Genomic DNA, 18,179 nt, shown 5'->3' with positions numbered 1-18,179 from the left:
AGGAGCTCTCTCTCCCCACAGCCGGCATGGCGCGGCTAGGCCGGGGTTGCGCTTGGGTCGAGGGCGGCCATCTGGGGTGCTGGGCCGGGTCACTGGAGGCCGCGAGGCCGATGGAAGGGGAAGGGTGCCCGGTGTCGGGAAGATGGAGGGGAGGACGTGGGTAACCCCGGGTTCTGGGTCGGGTAGGCTACGTTAGTCAGGGTCGTGTGGGGTGTAGAGGTTAGTCTGGTGTCGCTACGGGTCTGGATGGGCCACGCCACAAGGCCGGGTCCAACATATTTCAATAACACGCAGAACCATTTCAAATTAGCAGGTCAGATTCGATCAGTGCATTGAGAAGTATTGCTTTAAGTGATAGTTTTCAAATATGAATTTTGAAATATTCATTCTTCCCTCCACACTGACAACAATGCCAATAGTCAGCTGAGAGGCACGTCACTTGCTCTGTGCACCCTTTGGGTGGCCGGGGTTGGCATTAAACATGAACAACCTTATGGATTATTAAACCAAGTACAGGAGAAGGTTTTGTCCTGAAGTCATGTATTTTGAGGTCCTCTTATGTGTGATAATAAAAGAAAAAAGCAGTGAAAGTGAAAATAAAACAATTGCCTAGGATCACACTATATGGCAAAGGGGGGAAGCTGGGATCAATCCCAAGATTTCTGGTTTCTCATTGTGCAATTCAGCCACTAGATGTACATGCTTAGCTTCCTCTACACTACCTTACCGCCTGTCCCTCCCCTAACTCCCCTGCACCGCACCCTGCTGCCATCCACGTGGCTCGCAGACACAGAGAGAACTTTGCGGCCCTTTGCAAAATGTTTGCTAGCACCCATGAACTGAAAAGCCTCAGGACAGCAGCTCAGGGCTTGCAATGAATCGCACCTAAAAAATAAAAGAGATCTATTTCTAGTCAAATGCTGCCACCTGCAGGTTATAATGCTGAACGTGCACTCTGAGCTAAGGAAGAAACCCTGGTTTTGCGGAAATCATTTGTATGCATTGATTTTGCTATTAACACGGGAGTGGATTAATCATCCTATGCTGCAGTTCGAGTCTCGGCGCCACTGAACATCATCGTGTGATTCTGGGCCCTCGCCATTTTGACCAGGAGCTGCACTGAGTCTGGGGTGCAGGGCGCCTGTTGCTCCTGCAGTCACACCGGTTTTAAAGAGGTTGGTACCTGTGTGCCTGTGGAGAACATTGGGGCATATCAGCAACAACCGGCGATAATTATCGCTAAGCGCACTTAGCGCTAGGATAATTATCGCCGGCTAGCGTGGATTTTTATAACTGAGATAGCGTGCTATTAACAACGCTTATCTCAAAAGCGATAAAAATCCTAGCGCTGTGAGATTATCGCTGGAAACTCAGTGATAATCCCACGAAGTTTGGCGATAGCTTGCTGATAGGGACTCACATACTTAGCCATGATATCCACCTTACATAGGATATCATGGCTAAGTCAGTTTCAAAGCAGATGTCAGGAAAGTAGCGATAACAGGGGCTATGCTGCTTTGCGTGAGGCTTGATAATAGGAGAAATGTCGCTTAGCGACATTTCTCCCGTTATCCTGGGGAAGAACGCCCACTTTGCATCTCATTAGAGATGCAAAGATGGACGTTAGGAATTCAGGCACTAAGGCAAGGTTTCACGCGATAGCGTGACCTTGCTGATATAGTGATAAAATTATCGCCGCTTTTCAGCCGAAAACGGACGCAAAAGCGGCGATACTTTTATATCGCCGCCTTGTAGATATGCCCCGTTGTTACTCGCTCTGCGGCCGGGCTACTCCTCCTAACAAAGACCTCCTCTGTACCTAAGTTACATTTTCAAAGTATCACTGCGTTGAAGACATTTCTACAATCCTGCAAACGGGCCTATAAGTCGAGCTAATGGCGTTTTGTGACTTCTGTGTGTGCTGTATTGTGCAGCACGCACAGAACTTGCCACTCGTCATTTTTAGGTCTGGCCTAGGCAGCGCACATGCGCTGTATGGAAGACCTAAAGTAAACACTATACGGGGTGTAATCCCGCCTGCTGCTTGGGATTGGTCCCCTGCAGTGACTCTGTTAGTTACAGCAGCCTACGTGGTTCACATAACGGAACGTCACTTCCGTTTTACGCAGAGAAGCACCGCCCAACTTCAGTTTCCCTTCGCTGCAATTCCTGATGTGTAGTTTCAGAGAACTATTTTTGTCTAATGGACCTGCCTTTCTTTGCACTACGCCATGTCTGTGTGTCCGTCACCTCCCCGCTGAATTTTTGAGAGTACATACACTCTTTGAAGGTGTGCACAGTTATTAGCGCTCCCCAAAACGGATCAGGTTTCAAGACATTGAAGTTATACCCGGGCAGGCCTTTAAGTGGGCCGGGTACTGCCGGAGCAGTTGTAAAAAGCAGGTGCCGAGACGAGTCCCGATCGGGCTCTCAACTTTTGCCCTCAACATTAGGGTGAAAAATAAATCTTCACTCTGCAGCTCATAATTTAAGAACTGAAGCATTTTGAATATTATATACAACGAAGCCACAGTTGCTTATTTATCTGAGATAACAACCGTTGACAAAGCCAATAGTCCTGACTTGTTGTAGGCATAATGTTACTTGTATCATATGTCTGTATGCAATGACAGAGACACCAAAATGCCAGTCGGGAGGCACACTATGCTAAGCACACACAGCTCTTTAGCCTACGTGTTTTTAAGCCATGCCCTTTATTTCATTGGGTACACCCCAGTTTTTCATGCCACTTTAAGCCCTGCACCCGGGGTGAACCTGTACCCTGGGGATAGCTGCACCAAGGAGCCTTGAGGGCAAAGGTCACATCAAACTTAGTTCAGATTCCTCCTCGGTTTGCACTCTGTGATGAAGTTTCTAGGGAGAGGAGGGGGGGGGCACCTAGGACCCTCCTCAAACATGGGCAGCAAATACTGCACCCGAGGCAATGGGACCTTCCTATATGGGGCAGGGTAGTAAGCGCAACATAAATACAATTACACAAGTACGCTGCAAGGGCTGACAAGACTCTGTGGAAGTGACCAGGGTGACGTCAATGGTAAACACTACCCTTGCCATCATGCCCCGGGCGTGGGCTGGGCAGCTCCAGCAGACAGATGTTATTAGTCAGCAGAGCCGAGAGTTTCACTTTCAGGGCCGGATATTCAATCAGCGCTGCCGCTCTCAGGTGCCACCACCAGCCCGGGACCCCCTGCGACACCCCTGCTCACCAAGGACTCTGGAGACAAGTGGAGCCCAAGAGCACACGGAGTCAGGTACAGGCGTACCCCTCAGAGGGCGTGTCCGGGGGGGTGGGGTTGGGTGGAGATGCACTACTGTTTGCCCTAACAACCTCGAGACTTCTCGCTGTCCAATGGGGGGCGGCGTCTCAATGAGTGCTGGACTCTACTTGTAGTTCGTTTGAAGGCCAAAGCAGGTCAAGGTTCCATTCTGACACTTGTCCGTAAGGTGGGTGTGCTAGGCCGCTGGTGGGGGCTGGCTTGAGTTCTGAAACTGTCCACCGGTCTTTTCATTTATGTTTATTTTTATTTGTATTGCAGAAATTGATTGGTCCTGATGAGAACCTCATAAAGATAGAGGTTCGAAACGCGTCGACCAGTCGGTCCTTCGCACATCCTCTTTGAAAGCTCTGCCCTAAATGCTTTTTGTGGTTCTTTAATTGTATATGAAGAAAGAAAATGGTACAATACGCATAAAGTGCGGATAACAATTTTTGTTAAAAGGGAGAGGTGTCAAAAGGACCGTTCAGTTCAGTTTAGTGTATGTGAGTCTTTGGTATGAATGGATTGGCCAAGAATGCTTGATGATTGAATGAAAAAATCCGCTAGGGTATTGTCTAGTTTGTTGTAATTAGATTTGTATATATTTGTATGTGTAATGTATAGTTTTTTGTAAATTAAAATTGCTGTTCACACAAAAAATAAGAATATGAAATAAACAAAAGTGTTTTGAGTAACAGGCAATTCGTAAAACCTTCCTTTCGTGTTTCATTTCATGATAGGTCTTTGAAAATAGTTTGTTGTCTAATTGATTTCAGTTTGGACAAGATGTTTTGTTGGTTAAGGACTCTACTTGTAGGTCAGTAAGTGGAGCCCAAGAGCACACGGAGTCAGGTACAGGCGTACCCCTCAGCGGGCGTGTCTGGGGGTGGGGTTTGCCCTAACAACCTCAAGACTTCTCGCTGTCCAATGAGGGGCGGTGTCTCAGTGAGTGCTGGGCTCTACTTGTAGGTCAGTAAGTGGAGCCCAAGAGCACACGGAGTCAGGTACAGGTGTAGCCCTCAGCGGGCGTTTCTGGGGGGTGGGGTTGGGTGGAGATGCACTACTGTTTGCCCTAACAACCTCAAGACTTCTCGCTGTCCAATGAGGGTGGCGTCTCAGTGAGTGCTGGACTCTACTTGTAGGTCAGTAAGTGGAGCGCTCAGTCTAGAGGTGCTTTTGCTCTTCAGTCTGGTACTTGTAGTGTTCCCAAACTGGACACCGGAGTGCAGAATAAAAAACGGAAATGGATGAGCCGTTCTCAGAAAACTTGACATTTGTGTCTACCTGCTCATAAATGCTTAACAAATCATCCGTGGGTCCTAAGGCATGCAAGGAAAATGAGCCCGCGCCTCCGGGATCGATAGTGCAAGAGAGCTTCAACTGCGGTGCAGTCGTTTGCTTACAGCATGAGCCCTTGGTGCTACTGCATTTGCGTTCCCACAGACTGAACAAACCGTAGTACCTTCTGAGCTATCGTACACACTTTTGTGACGCAGTACATTTATCAGCCCCTCTCTTTTGCACACGAGACTGGCACAGTTGATGGCTTTGGAACAGCTGCAAGAAGAACCTATGGCAAAAGACAACGAAGAGCGCTGTTTTCATGCCCTTTCTCAAAAATATCACTGTGTTTTTTAAACAAGTGTAGGTATCTGAACTGCTGCTACATTCCCCGGGTAGGGTACATTTCCTCTAAGGTTATGTATGTTATGGCAACTCATGTTGTTCACAGTGTAACCTTTGCCACCCTGTCACAGGACAAACACCCAGTCTCAATGCTGTTTGCCATGACACCTGCCTGTTCTGTTCAAAGGACAACCGCCCCAAAAGCCATGCAGCAGCCCAACACAAGCGTATCAGCACATTTGAAATATTTCCGCCTGAGTCTAGATAATTACTCATCAATCCATACATGACTTTTGACCCTAACCTTTGGGATTTGCAAATAGGACCCCCATAACAGACCAGTCAGGACCACCGGCCTTTATCTGTTTTGAAAACAGCACATAAATAAAAGGCATTGTCATTTACAATACCAATAGCTCAAACTCCCGTAATTGCGAGACCTATTGCATTGCAAATGCTTGTTTTATGATTGTTGATGTGCATGAAGGGACACCTTCCTGCACATAAAAAATCTATGACGCTTTGCTGTTTCTACGTGTGCTGCACAACACAGCACTTCTCCTCGTTGTGACATGTTAAGACAAGAAAGCATATTTACAAGCCCCTATCACCACAGGATCGTCACTTTTATCAATGTTCCTGTGGCGAGAGGGGCTTCACCTTTTTTTTTTACAAGGCAGTGTTAAGCCACCTAATGTTACTTATCGCCACCTAGTAAATAAGGCCCCCTTTCACACTATACTTAGTGTGAAAGGGGTGGGCAATAGGTATTGTGGTGGAAGTTTCAACGTAACGCATGTTGATTCTGACACTGCCCCATATTTACAAGGGTGACGCAAATATGGAGTAGCGCCAAAATTAAGACCTGGTCTCAACATGACAAAACGAGGTGAAATGATTAATTTCTCCTTGTTTCTGCTGTTTCTATGTTTCCATGTCCATGACCCGCCAGATCAACGCCGTCGCCTCGACCTGCTTCAACTCCCTCCGCATCCTACGGAAGACCTTCAAGTGGCTTCCCCACGAATGCAGAAAGACCATCACCCACGCACTCGTAACAAGCAGACTGGACTATGGTAATGCCCTCTATGCCGGAATCAACAAAACCCTGCAACGCAAACTCTAAACCATCCAGAACACCGCGGTCAGACTCCTTCTCGGAACCCCACGACACGAGCAAATGACCCAAAACCTGAGAGACCTCCACTGGCTCCCCATCGAGAAGAGAGTAACCTTCAAGCTACTCACCCACACCTACAAATCCCTCCACAACATCGGACCCAAATACCTCAACGAAAGAGTCGCCTTCCACGTACTCAAAAGGAACCTCCGCTCCACAAATCTCTCCCTGGCAGAGACCCCACGCATCCACAGAACCAGAACAGGCAGAACAGCCTTCTCCTATGTTGCAGGAAAGACCTGGAACGTTCTCCCAGTCAACATTAGATGCTCCCCCAATCTGAACACCTTCAGGAAGAGACTCAAGACCTGGCTCTTCGTCTGACCCGGAGCTGCACCCCCTCCCCAGCACCTTGAGACCCCCACAGGTGAGTAGTGCGCTTTATAAACCCCTGATTGATTGATTGCTGCATTGCACAGCACACATAGAAACAGAAAAATGCCATGAATGATTGTTTATGTGCAGGAAGGTGTCCCTTCCTGCACATAAACAATCATTTAAAAAATGACAAGTTGCAACTTCTATGTGTGCTGCACCAAGCAGCACACAAAGAAGTTACAACTCGCCATTCTGGATTGTGCATCAGAATGGCTGAGCACGGCGTTAGCTAATTTGGGTTAGTGCCGGGCTCCGCCATTCTTTTATCAATAGGACCCCAGGTTTTCCCTGGTCCTAATTTTGGCGACCCACATAAATATGAGGTAGCATCAAAATCAGTGGGTGTTATGGCAGAATCGCAACTGCAACACCCACTGCACGACCCTTTTCAGGAGGGCGCACTGAGAAGTGTCACAGCGATGCAAAACTTCTCATAAATGAGGCCCTGAAAGTGCTTGCGTGAAACCGAGAATGATCTGAGCAGGAGAAGGCTGTGTTTGGGAGACTGAGGGTGTGAGAAAGGCAGGTAAGTGGGGTTTGAGAGGGAAAGGGCTTGATAGAGGGAATGGAATGTGTGCATGTGTGTTTGAGAGGAGCGTGTCATTGACAGGTGATGAAGTAAGAGTGCGTGTAAGTGAAAGTGGGTTGGTAAGAAGAGCGTGTGGGACAGAAAAGAGGGGCTTTCAAAGAAGGGTGTGAAAGGGTGGACTCGAAGATATGTGAAAGCAAGATGTGAGTAAGAAATGTATGAGAGACAATAGGTGATTGTCAAAAAAAATGTGCATGCTGAGCTTGAGGGAAGTGAGCATATAGGAAAGTACCCTTTTTGGATGGCCACCCCCCTTCACCTTTGCTCTGGAATTAATGTTTTTAGAACTGAAAGAGCCTTGGGACCTGCTAACCAGGCCCCGGGCCAATGCTCTCGCCCACAAAAGATCATGTGAATTGTTGCATCCATTTGGCAAATCACTTTAACCCCCGTAAGAAACTGGCTCTATATATAGTACACCAAAATGACGTATAGTGTATATAGAGTCCAAGTATCCCCAGAGGTAGGCAGAGGTTAAAGTTAGATAGAACCTTACTCTCTAATAGTGGTAGCTTGGTCGAGCAGTAAGGCAGTATCAGAGGACAGTGTAAAGCATTTGTTGTTCACACACAGCCAGCAAATGGTCTCACACACTCAAGAACTGAACTCTAGGCCAATTGTGTTTGTATAAAAAATATACTGTTGTTTATTTTTAGAACCAAGCAAGCCTGGTAGAGGTAAGTATTAAATACTTTTCAGTAATATGGTACTGGATATAGAACAGTTTGAAAATGCAATAGGAATTGTACTTTGTTTCATTTACAGGAGAGCAGTCGTGTGCAACATTTAGCAAATACAGTACCTTGGAATGAATAGGCTTTTTCAGTTAATTGCAGGTAAGTTACCTTTTACGTTACTTTTCTAACTCAGTGCTAGATACCTAGGTACAGCACTGGGACATTTCCTAGAAACAGGTGAGTAAACACGTTTTGGTTATCTGTGCGATTTTTAAGGAATATTCGCATGATTTTTAAAGAATATTTTCAGTTTTCAAAACTCCACACTACGAAACTTTTTGGAGCAGTACATTGAAATGAATGGGCTTCGACAATAAATTGCAGGTAAGTTACATTTCAGGTTACCTTTTCTAACTCAGTGCTGGATACTTAGATTCAGCACTTGGACGTTTCCTGCAAAGAGGTGAGTAAACAGGTTTTGGTTATCTGTGCGATTTTTAAGGAATATTTTTAGATTTCAAAACTCCACACTTAGAAACTTATTAGAGAAAAAGTGTCAATGTTATCCTATGGAGGGAAAACAGGTTAACGGTTCTCAGGTAAGTAATCGGCTGTGGGAGTTAAGGTTCTGGGGTTAGACTCGGAGGTCTCCCAGGGTCAGTGATGCACTGTTGTTGCACCCTCAGTGGCACTAGGGCGGACGGGTGGAGCTGTTTTGAGGTCGGGTGCCCTGTTGTTTTTAATGGAGAACGTCCGGGACAAAGAAACACTGCAGGCTCGGGGACGAGGATATTCTGGGTGCGACCACCACTTCGAGGGGTAAGTTGGGATGTCGTGGGTTGGTTAGGCACTGTTAGTTTGGGCACACAAGGCTGTGGTGCGTCGGGTGCAGGGGTGCCTTGTGACATCAGATTTTTTTACCCGCTCTGGTCGTGGTACTGGGGGTCCCCTGGATTGAGGCTGCAGGCGTCGTCTGGAGGCTTGAAGCAGGTCAAGGGTTGCCGGATCTTGAGTCAGGATTGCCAGGGGGACCTCCTTGTGGTGTTTTTCCACTCGAGATCGGGCCGGGTTCGGCGGGTGCAGAGTGGGCTGGATTCGCGGTCTCTGGCTGGCACCAGAAGCTGCAGTTTAAACACGTCCGGTGTTCATGGGAGAAACAGTCTGGAAAGTGAAGGCAGGCAGGTCCTCCGGCGTTTGTGAGGTTGCTGGCTGCTGGACACGCCGGGATTTTGCAGGAGCAGGTTCAAGGGGAGACAGGCCTGTAGGGCTAGGGCTAAGTCAGTGGGCTTCGTCCTCTTGTTAGCTCTGCACGGCTCTTCGTCCTTTTTCTTCTTTTCTTCTTGTAGGTAGGCTGGATCTGTCTTCTTGGTTCAGGGCTGCCCCCTAAATACTGTATTTAGGGGGTGTTTTAGGGGTCTTGAGGTCAGTAGCCAATGGGCTACTGACATTAGGGTGACTACACCCTTGGTGTGCTCACCCCACGTGGGGGAGTGAGCACAATCCCTAGTCCTGATTGGGGAGTGCCTGCCATATGCAAGATGGCGAGCACTGGAGATTGGGCTTCACCTCACCTCCCCCACATGAGGGGTGGAGTTGGCAGAGGTGGGCACACCTCCTGGGCTGGCTAGTTTTTCCCGCCTGTCTTCACGCCGAAAGGGTGGGGAGACAGGCAGGGGGCCTGCTCCTCCTAGCAGGAGAGGCTGGGGGTCGCATTACAAAGGCTGCAAGGCCTTTGAAGCTCCCCGGGCACAGATGGCTGTTCCTGGCCTGGGGCAGGTGTGAACACCTCCACCCAGGAAAGGCTTTGTTTTTGGGCTCAGGGAGCGAAGGCTCCCACCCTAGGGGTCCAGAAACATGTCTCGTGGTGGCAGGCTGGTGTGTACCAGTCAGGGAACCCACCAGAGGCTAGTCGTTTTTCAGGGGGCATCTATGAGATGCCTTCTGTGTGCATTTTTCATTAAATCCCACACTGGCATCAGTGTGGGTTTAATGGGCTCAGAAGTTTGATACCAAATTTCTCAGTTTTCAGTGTAGCCATTATGGTGCTGTGGAGTTCGTAATGACAAGCTCCCAGCACCATATACTCTTAATGGTAGCACTGCACTTACAATGCCTAAGAATGGACTTAGATAATGTAGGGGTACAGGGCTCATGCACCTGTACCCTCGCCGCAGGCATAGGGCACCCAGCTAGAGGGGTGACTGATCTATGCCAGGGCAGTGGGTGTAGGCATGGCACACAGGGATGTGTGCCATGTTGACTCTTTACTTTGTTCTGCACCAAAACACGCAGCCTGCAAAGGCAGTGTGTGTGTGTAAAGGTACAGGGCCTCATCGGGGGCACAATAAGTGCTGCAGCCCTTAAATGTCTACCCTGCTCACAATGCCCTGGGTACCTGTGGTACCATTTACCAGGGGCTGACCTGTGGCCAGAGATGCCAATTGGGTTAGTTTAGGGGAAAGAACACACGCCCTGGGAACTTGAATGGCAGGGACCCAGGGCACATCAAGTCAAAGTGCATCAGTAGTCTGGCAAAAAGTAGGGGAGTTACTGCAACAGAAACCCACTTTCCTACACCACCCTATACGTCTCCAGTATATGGTACAATTAGTAGCCAAGGGAGGGATGTTAAAGAGGTCACCAGGGCTGCAGCACTATTTGTGCCACCCTGAGAGACCCAAGTAAAAGTAATTTCTGCAGGGCTGCCATCACAGCCTGCATAAGCAGCTATCCTGCTCAAGATTGACTCTGCACACATCATGCGTGGCAGGATCACCTCACTCCCCTTAATATAAGTAAGTCACCCCCAAGGTAAGCCTCCTTTAGCCCAGGAGGCAGAGAACATAATGGTAATGGTGCAGACATATAGGTTCAAGCGTATATGCCTCTACATTGCAGTAACATTGCCATTCAAGATTACCATAGGTGAACGGTGGTCCATGGGATAACATGGGCTGGCTAACGGGCAACCGCGAGATAGCTAGCTCTCTTATGGCACTATCGAATTCTGTCATATTTGGTGTCAAACAGTGTGCTTTTTTACCCCTGAAATGGTTTTAGTGTCGAGGTTGAGGTGGCATGTACTCAGGTGGCATCCTTCGAGGATACAAAGCCAATTGTCGCCAAGACAGAAGTCTGATCTCCTGTCGTAAGAGCTAATCCTCACACAGGACAAAGACACAAGGCCTGGGCAGGCAGGAAGGAAGTTACACCTCCCTCCTCCCAGGATGGCTAGTGAAAGGCACATCCAGGTGGTGAGCTTCAAAGGCTACACCGCCTCTGTCAAGCAGGTGACTTGTGCCCCAGTCCAGGAAAAAGATTCCCCCTGCCCGGGGAACTTGTGTTGGTGAGCAGGAGGAAAAGTAGCCAATCAGGAGGTGTACACTCCCCAAAAGCTTGCCACACCTCTAGAGTGGACTAGCTGGACTGTTCAGCTGAAGATGGGTCTGCCATCTTGAAAAGTCCTGAGAATAGTGGGTTCTGGGAGGTAAGATGCCGTAGACTCACCGGATATAGCCACCTCAGGGGGGGTTTAACCACTGGACCAGTAGTCAATTGGCTAATGACCCTCACACCCCTAACCACCCCCTAAATCAAGGATTTAAGGGCACCCCTGTCACCAGAACTCTAGATCTGCTCTGACAAAGAAAAGGACAAATAAGAGACCCATGTCTGCACACAGCAGGACTCAACAAACACAAGGCACAAAGTTCGACACCTGTGGCAGCCCCCTGCCCCCACTGGATTGTAACTCTTCCCAGACCATAGACTGGTTCCAAAAGGAAGGTGAACCTCTCAGCAACTGAATGACTTTACCAGAACTCCCTAGGAGTAGAGGCACCAGTCCCCTGCAGTCGGCAGGCACAAACTGCACTTCCAAGAGCAAAGAAGGACTGTCCACCCAGCTCTGTCGAGGACCAGCCCTCTTGTAACTGACCAAGTGCTTTCTGGTAAGTGTAGTCCTGAACGTCAGCAAGTCTCAGTCCTCTACAGCGTTCCCAGAACTTCTGAAAGAAGATTTGCTACATCGCTGCATTTGCTGTGGCCATGGTTTGTTAGTGGTCTGACCACCAAAGTTCTCCAGGAAATAACTAAAAACAAGCACACTTTACATAAAGACCATTGCACTTTAACTAATAGGGTGTTCGTGCTTCAACTAAACATCTATTGCGCTCTTAGTGAGGCCAAAACACATGTACCAAACATAAATGTAGTTTTCAATAAAGCTTGCACCAAATATCAAAGTCAGGAAAGCGTGCATCAAATATCAAAAGCCATTTTCAGAAAAGTGTGCACCCAATATCAAAGGCAGAAAAGCACACATCAAATATTAAAAGCAAATTTCAGAAATGAGTGCAGCAACTATCAAAGGCAGAAAAGCGTGCATCAAGTATCAAAAAGCAAGTGTCAGAAATGTGTGCACCAACTATCAAAGGTAGAAAAGCGTGCATCAAATATCAAAAAGCAAGTGTCAGAAATGTGTGCACCAACTATCAAAGGCAGAAAAGCGTGCATCACGTATCAAAAAGCAAGTGTCAGAAATGTGTGCACCAACTATCAAAGGCAGAAAAGCATACATCAAATATCAAAAAGCAAGTGTCAGACATGTGTGCACCAAATATCAAAGGTAGAAAAGCATACATCAAATATCAAAAAGCAAGTGTCAGACATGTGTGCACCAAATATCAAAGGTAGAAAAGCATACATCGAATATCAAAAAGCAAGTGTCAGAAATGTGTGCACCAATTATCAAAGGCAGGAAAGCGTGCATCAAGTATCAAAAAGCAAGTGTCAGAAATGTGTGCACCAACTATCAAAGGCAGAAAAGCGTGCATCACGTATCAAAAAGCAAGTGTCAGAAATGTGTGCACCAACTATCAAAGGCAGAAAAGCATACATCAAATATCAAAATGCAAGTGTCAGAAACGTGTGCACCAACTATCAAAGGCAGAAAAGCGTGCATCAAATATCAAAAAGCAAGTGTCCGAAATGTGTGCACCAACTACCAAAGGCAGAAAAGCGTGCATCACGTATCAAAAAGCAAGTGTCAGAAATGTGTGCACCAAATATCAAAGGCAGAAAAGCATACATCAAATATCAAAAAGCAAGTGTCAGACATTAGTGCATCAAATATCAAAGGTAGAAAAGCATACATCAAATATCAAAAAGCAAGTGTCAGACATGTGTGCACCAAATATCAAAGGTAGAAAAGCATACATCAAATATCAAAAAGCAAGTGTCAGACATGTGTGCACCAATTATCAAAGGCAGGAAAGCGTGCATCAAATATCAAAAAGCAAGTGTCAGAAATGTGTGCACCAACTATGAAAGGCAGAAAAGCGTGCATCAAGTATCAAAAAGCAAGTGTCAGAAATGTGTGCACCAACTATCAAAGGTAGAAAAGCGTGCATCAAATATAAAAAAGCAAGTGTCAGAAATGTGTGCACCAAATATAAAAGGCAGAAAAGCGTGCATCAAATATCAAAAAGCAAGTGTCAGAAATGTGTGCACCTACTAACAAAGGTAGAAAAGCGTGCATCAAATATCAAAAAGCAAGTGTCAGAAATGTGTGCACCAACTATCAAAGGCAGAAAAGCGTGCATCACGTATCAAAAAGCAAGTGTCAGAAATGTGTGCACCAACTATCAAAGGCAGACAAGCATACATCAAATATCAAAATGCAAGTGTCAGAAATGTGTGCACCAACTATCAAAGGCAGAAAAGCGTGCATCAAATATCAAAAAGCAAGTGTCAGAAATGTGTGCACCAACTATCAAAGGCAGAAAAGCGTGCATCACGTATCAAAAAGCAAGTGTCAGAAATGTGTGCACCAAATATCAAAGGCAGAAAAGCATACATCAAATATAAAAAAGCAAGTGTCAGACATGTGTGCACTAAATATCAAAGGTAGAAAAGCTTACATCAAATATCAAAAAGCAAGTGTCAGACATGTGTGCACCAACTATCAAAGGCAGAAAAGCATACATCAAATATCAAAAAGCAAGTGTCAGAAATGTGTGCACCAAATATCAACGGCAGAAAAGCGTGCATCACGTATCAAAAAGCAAGTGTCAGAAATGTGTGCACCAACTATCAAAGGCAGCTGCTTACCCATGCCACTAAAAGTAAACACCATAAATAAGCACCAAAAGTATTGTAGGATTGTTTTCAATCAGTGATCCCTACAAGGGGTTAACAAGACTGAGTGAAAATCAAACAAACCACTTAGCTCATGCAATGTCCTTGTCTTCATCTTTGAGCAGGCTCCAAGACAGAAGAAATCCTCTGTCAGCAGTCAATCCTTTGTCAGCAGTGAATCCTTTGTCAGCAGTCAATCCTTTGTCGGCAGTCACGTGGTCTTTGACGAGGCAGAGGCTCTGGGGAATCCCTTCGAGGCTCTGGGGAATCCTTTGCATGGAGACAGAAAGCCAAGCCACCCATGTCTGGTGATGAGACTAATTATAGCGAGATCCTGGGCGTCGGCTGGCGTGTACAACAACGTTCTCAGGTGTTGAAACCACCGAGAGCCCTCTGTTGCCTGGCAACATGACAACAATGTCAGCAGGCAGTTGTTAAGCGCAGGGCACAAGTCCTAAAAAAAGAAGTGGGGGGACTCTCCAAGTTAGGCGGCGTGACAGGAAGTGACATCACGACAGGAAGTGACATCACGACAGGAAGTGACATCACGACAGGAAGTGACATCACTTGTGAGGCAGATCCATCATTTGCATATATTGCAAGATTTAACAATTGAAGCTGCTTGGTACTTAAGCCTGTGACTTAAGGTCCCTGTATGGAGGAATTAGCAGCCCAAATGTGGATGAAGTTTGGTGTACAACTACATTAGTCAAGCCATTAAGTGCTGTAAGCGAGGCATACTAAAACATGGGACCATGAACAAAAGCAGAATTTGTGTTGAAAAAAGCCAAAGAAAACCACATACTAGAAACCACAATAGTGATTATCAAAACTTTAAAATTTATTACGCTACCGAGAACACGACATTTAAATTTATTGACAAGTATAATACACTGGGACCATGAGAGAAAAAAATGCAAGGTGCACACTGTACAGTTTCAGCTTGATACTCTGTACATCTGTTATTGCAGACATTATGGGACATGTTATATTGCCACAGGATGTCTGGCCTTGGAAAATTTGTGAGACCGCTTAGATCATTGAAAGCTATCAATTAAAAAACGACCATGCGTCTGCATATCTTTTATTGTGCTGGGCTGTAGGATCTACCTTTCTAGATTGAGTATCATCTGCATGGCGATGGGCAATCAACCACCTGTTCACAAATGGCACTGGATTCCAAAGAGGCAGAGGAGGACCCATGAGGTTAATGAACATTAATGAGGAAAGGCGTCCGATACCAAGGCAGTTTCGTATGGGTGACATGATCAAGTTCATTGTGCTGAAACCCCTTTCGCAGTCACTTGAAGTCACAGGAAGTGTGTTTATCGCCCTCAAAACAGGTTGCAGTTTCTCTGGAATGTCATTACCACCATTATCAATATAGTCTCTGAAGCCTTCAGATACGCCTTTGAAATTAAGACAGAATCTCCTGCACAGGTTTTGTAGTTTCTCCTCACCTTCATACCATGGGCTCTCAATGTCATATGGCCATTTCTGTGGGTTGATAACATCTATCTCTGATGTAAGAGCTAAAAATTCATCTGTCCGAGATGATGTGGCCGACCTATTGCTTGCAGACTGTGCATACAACCTAGAGCGCAAGTTATCTGCCAGATTTTGATAAAACTGGGAAGGTTTATTTTGCCCTGCCCACGTGAGTCCTCACAGCTGATTGGCACTCCTCTAAATAAGCCACTCTCAATTGCTTTTTCAGCCTCCTTCCTGTGTGTCCCTGGAAACTCCTTAAGCTTTTCAATTGCCCTTACTGAACGATTGATGAGCTGGTAAGCTCGTGGCAGAGTTACCTCATCCCTTTGAAGTGCTTCCGACAGTGTTCCAATTTCATGAACCGCATCTGCAACACCAGCTAGATTCAGCACAAAATCGAAAGATGTCAGAATTCTATTCAGCCCACTGAAAGTAGACCGGTGTTTGGCATCACGAGAAGTACTTAAGCTGGACTGAACAAAATGCTGGTGAAGGGCTGGGTATGACTCCCACACTGCTCGTATTGCCCTTTTGCTAGAAGCAATCCACCGGATTGAAAATACTCACCCAATTTTCAGAATCGCAATCTCTAGCTCTTTTGCACATGCGAAAAGTTCCCGCTGATTTTTGGGAGACTGGTGGTACACAGCATACAGTTTTTCAAAAAATGATGCAAGGTGCTTAAGGCCTGGCACTGTATCAACCGTGTCTGCTACACTGAGCTCAAGCCGGTGGCATAGACAGTGCCATTTTACAAGTCGAGGGTATTTACAACATAGCCTCTCCAAAACACCAGAGTTTCTCCCAAGCATTACACTGGCACCATCACTGCACACCCCTATCCAATTGTCTGCAAGGAACTGGTTGCAAAACCCATGTTTTTCCAAACATTTCAAGAGTGAGGACTCAATGCACTCTGCGTCGCCCCTAGGCAACTCAAGCAAGTCAAGTAAAAAGGTGAGGGGCTCTTTTCCATTGAATGCAGCACGAACATAAATAATTAAAACAGTCAATGAAGAATGGGTTGTTGACTCATCAATATAAACTGAGATTTTTGGAGCCTGTTCAACAATGCCTATGCAAAGCTTTCTCCGCTTTTCCTCAGCAATGCAATCAGTTATCTGTGCTGCAGTGAACTCGCTGTGTAGAATCGAGCCCATATCTGACTGATTAGCAACCTGCAAAGCTACTAGACCTGGAAAGTCTGAAAAGGGGCGATTATTTTTTGCACAAAAGAAAAGAGTGCGAAACACCTTAACCGTTGAAGCATGATAATGCCTCTGCTGCTCCAGGATCGTTGACGGCAGTACCTCCTTCTTGGATGCATCTTGGATAGCACATGCATTACAATGTGCTTCAGAAATTTTATGCTTATGTATTTTTTTCCGCAGTGAGCCTAACTGGCTAGCTTTTGTTGGGCCAGATGCAGCAATGCTCCCAGTGACCCATTCTCTAGACAAACCCACACCCTGTGATGCTCCAAGTAGCTTAACCTCACTGCATATGTTGCAGCCAAGGCGGCCATTTTCACAACTTAGCCATGGATACTTTTCTTTAAATTGAGCCCACTGATTGTGGTCCCAACACTCTGGCAAGCTGGTATCCCTTTCAAAACTGGCGCCCGCATCCCGGATCTTTGTTGAAGAGTCTTCCAGTGGAGAAGGTGGAACCGATCCTTGGCTTGACATCATACTCTCCGAATCTTGTGCAGGTACATCGTTCAAGCACGCACTGGGCTGTACTAGGCTACTTTCAGAATCACACCGTGATCTCTTATTCGCATTTGCAAAGAAATACATGATGCTGGATTTGCGTTTGCTTGTTTCTGTTGAAAGCAGAAAGCATTGGGTCAGTTTTATTGTTTACATTTGTCACTCATATTCACTGATGGTTGGCGAGGATAAAAAATTGAAAAATTGCTTGGCAAAAATATTTTTTGTATTACTTTTGGCACCTAGCTAAATGTTTGTGGCCCAATGAGCCACCCATCCCGGTTTGTGGTGGTATTACAATAAAAAAAAAAAAAGAGAGAGTCACAAAATGCCCTTTTTAAAAAAGAAAAATTCCCTCAATTAGCAATTGATGATCTTCTATTTTACCGGTGTGATATTGCTCATTTCGTTTCCCATGTCATGTATGAACATTACATTGTAAAGATTTGTGGTCATAAATGAACCAAACATTTTCTGCCAAGGAGTATTAGCGCTTTTTACCTCTCTTGGCTACCACTGTTGCAGCCTCCGTGCTAGGGGTAGAAGGTAAAGTTTCCTGTCTGGCAGCAGATGGCTGTGCGAATTCCTGGTGATCTGTGTTGTGTCCTGGGTGAGCATGGGACCCAACGTGGCCCTGCTGTGCTGCAGGATAGACCATTGCAGGTGTGAGCAGGACCAATGCAAGGCAGGGAGATCTGTTAAATAGGATGGCTCCCAAGATACTGTAAGCTGTAGTGCAAATAAAAGATTCCACATTAGGCAACTGTAAGCATTTTCATAGTTGAAGGAATGGTGGCATCCTGCTGTCACCGTCATTCATTCCTTAGAAACGATTCTGAGGCATTCCATAGATTTCCATCAATCTTGAGCACCCAAATTTTTATATTTGAAGAGGTTATAGCGCTTTTGGATGTTGGCGACACAGCAGTTTGCCTTTAATGAATGCATGGAGACCTTTCAAAAGTGATCATTTTTAACCCAATACTTAGAAACATCCATTCCACAAGGGAACTAAGAGGAAAGTCAATTGGAAAGGCCATGCATGATGTGCCGAGGAGCATTGGTCAAGAGCAAAGCAAAAGATACAGTTCCTCAAGCTATGTTACGCGC

At 46.2% G+C, this 18,179-nt stretch overlaps 1 protein-coding gene across 1 annotated transcript; it reads right to left on the bottom strand.

Moving 5' to 3' along the window:
* Window positions 1-15,920: 15,920 nt before the first annotated feature.
* LOC146830014 (E3 SUMO-protein ligase KIAA1586-like) lies at window positions 15,921-17,156 on the bottom strand. The gene has a single exon (XM_085603683.1). The coding sequence runs from the start codon at window positions 17,154-17,156 to the stop codon at window positions 15,921-15,923; it is 1,236 nt and encodes a 411-aa protein (XP_085459809.1).
* Window positions 17,157-18,179: the final 1,023 nt, after the last annotated feature.

This window comes from Triturus cristatus, chromosome 5_1, assembly GCF_964204655.1.
Source record: "Triturus cristatus chromosome 5_1, aTriCri1.1, whole genome shotgun sequence".
NCBI lineage: Eukaryota > Metazoa > Chordata > Amphibia > Caudata > Salamandridae > Triturus > Triturus cristatus.
Note: the sequence above shows the minus strand (reverse complement) of the source record. Positions and strands in the feature narration are given on the sequence as shown.

What these genes read in the sequence shown, in the direction of transcription:
- LOC146830014 (XM_085603683.1), bottom strand. Translation starts at nt 17,156, where the DNA reads ATGTATTTCTTTGCAAATGCGAATAAGAGATCACGGTGTGATTCTGAA.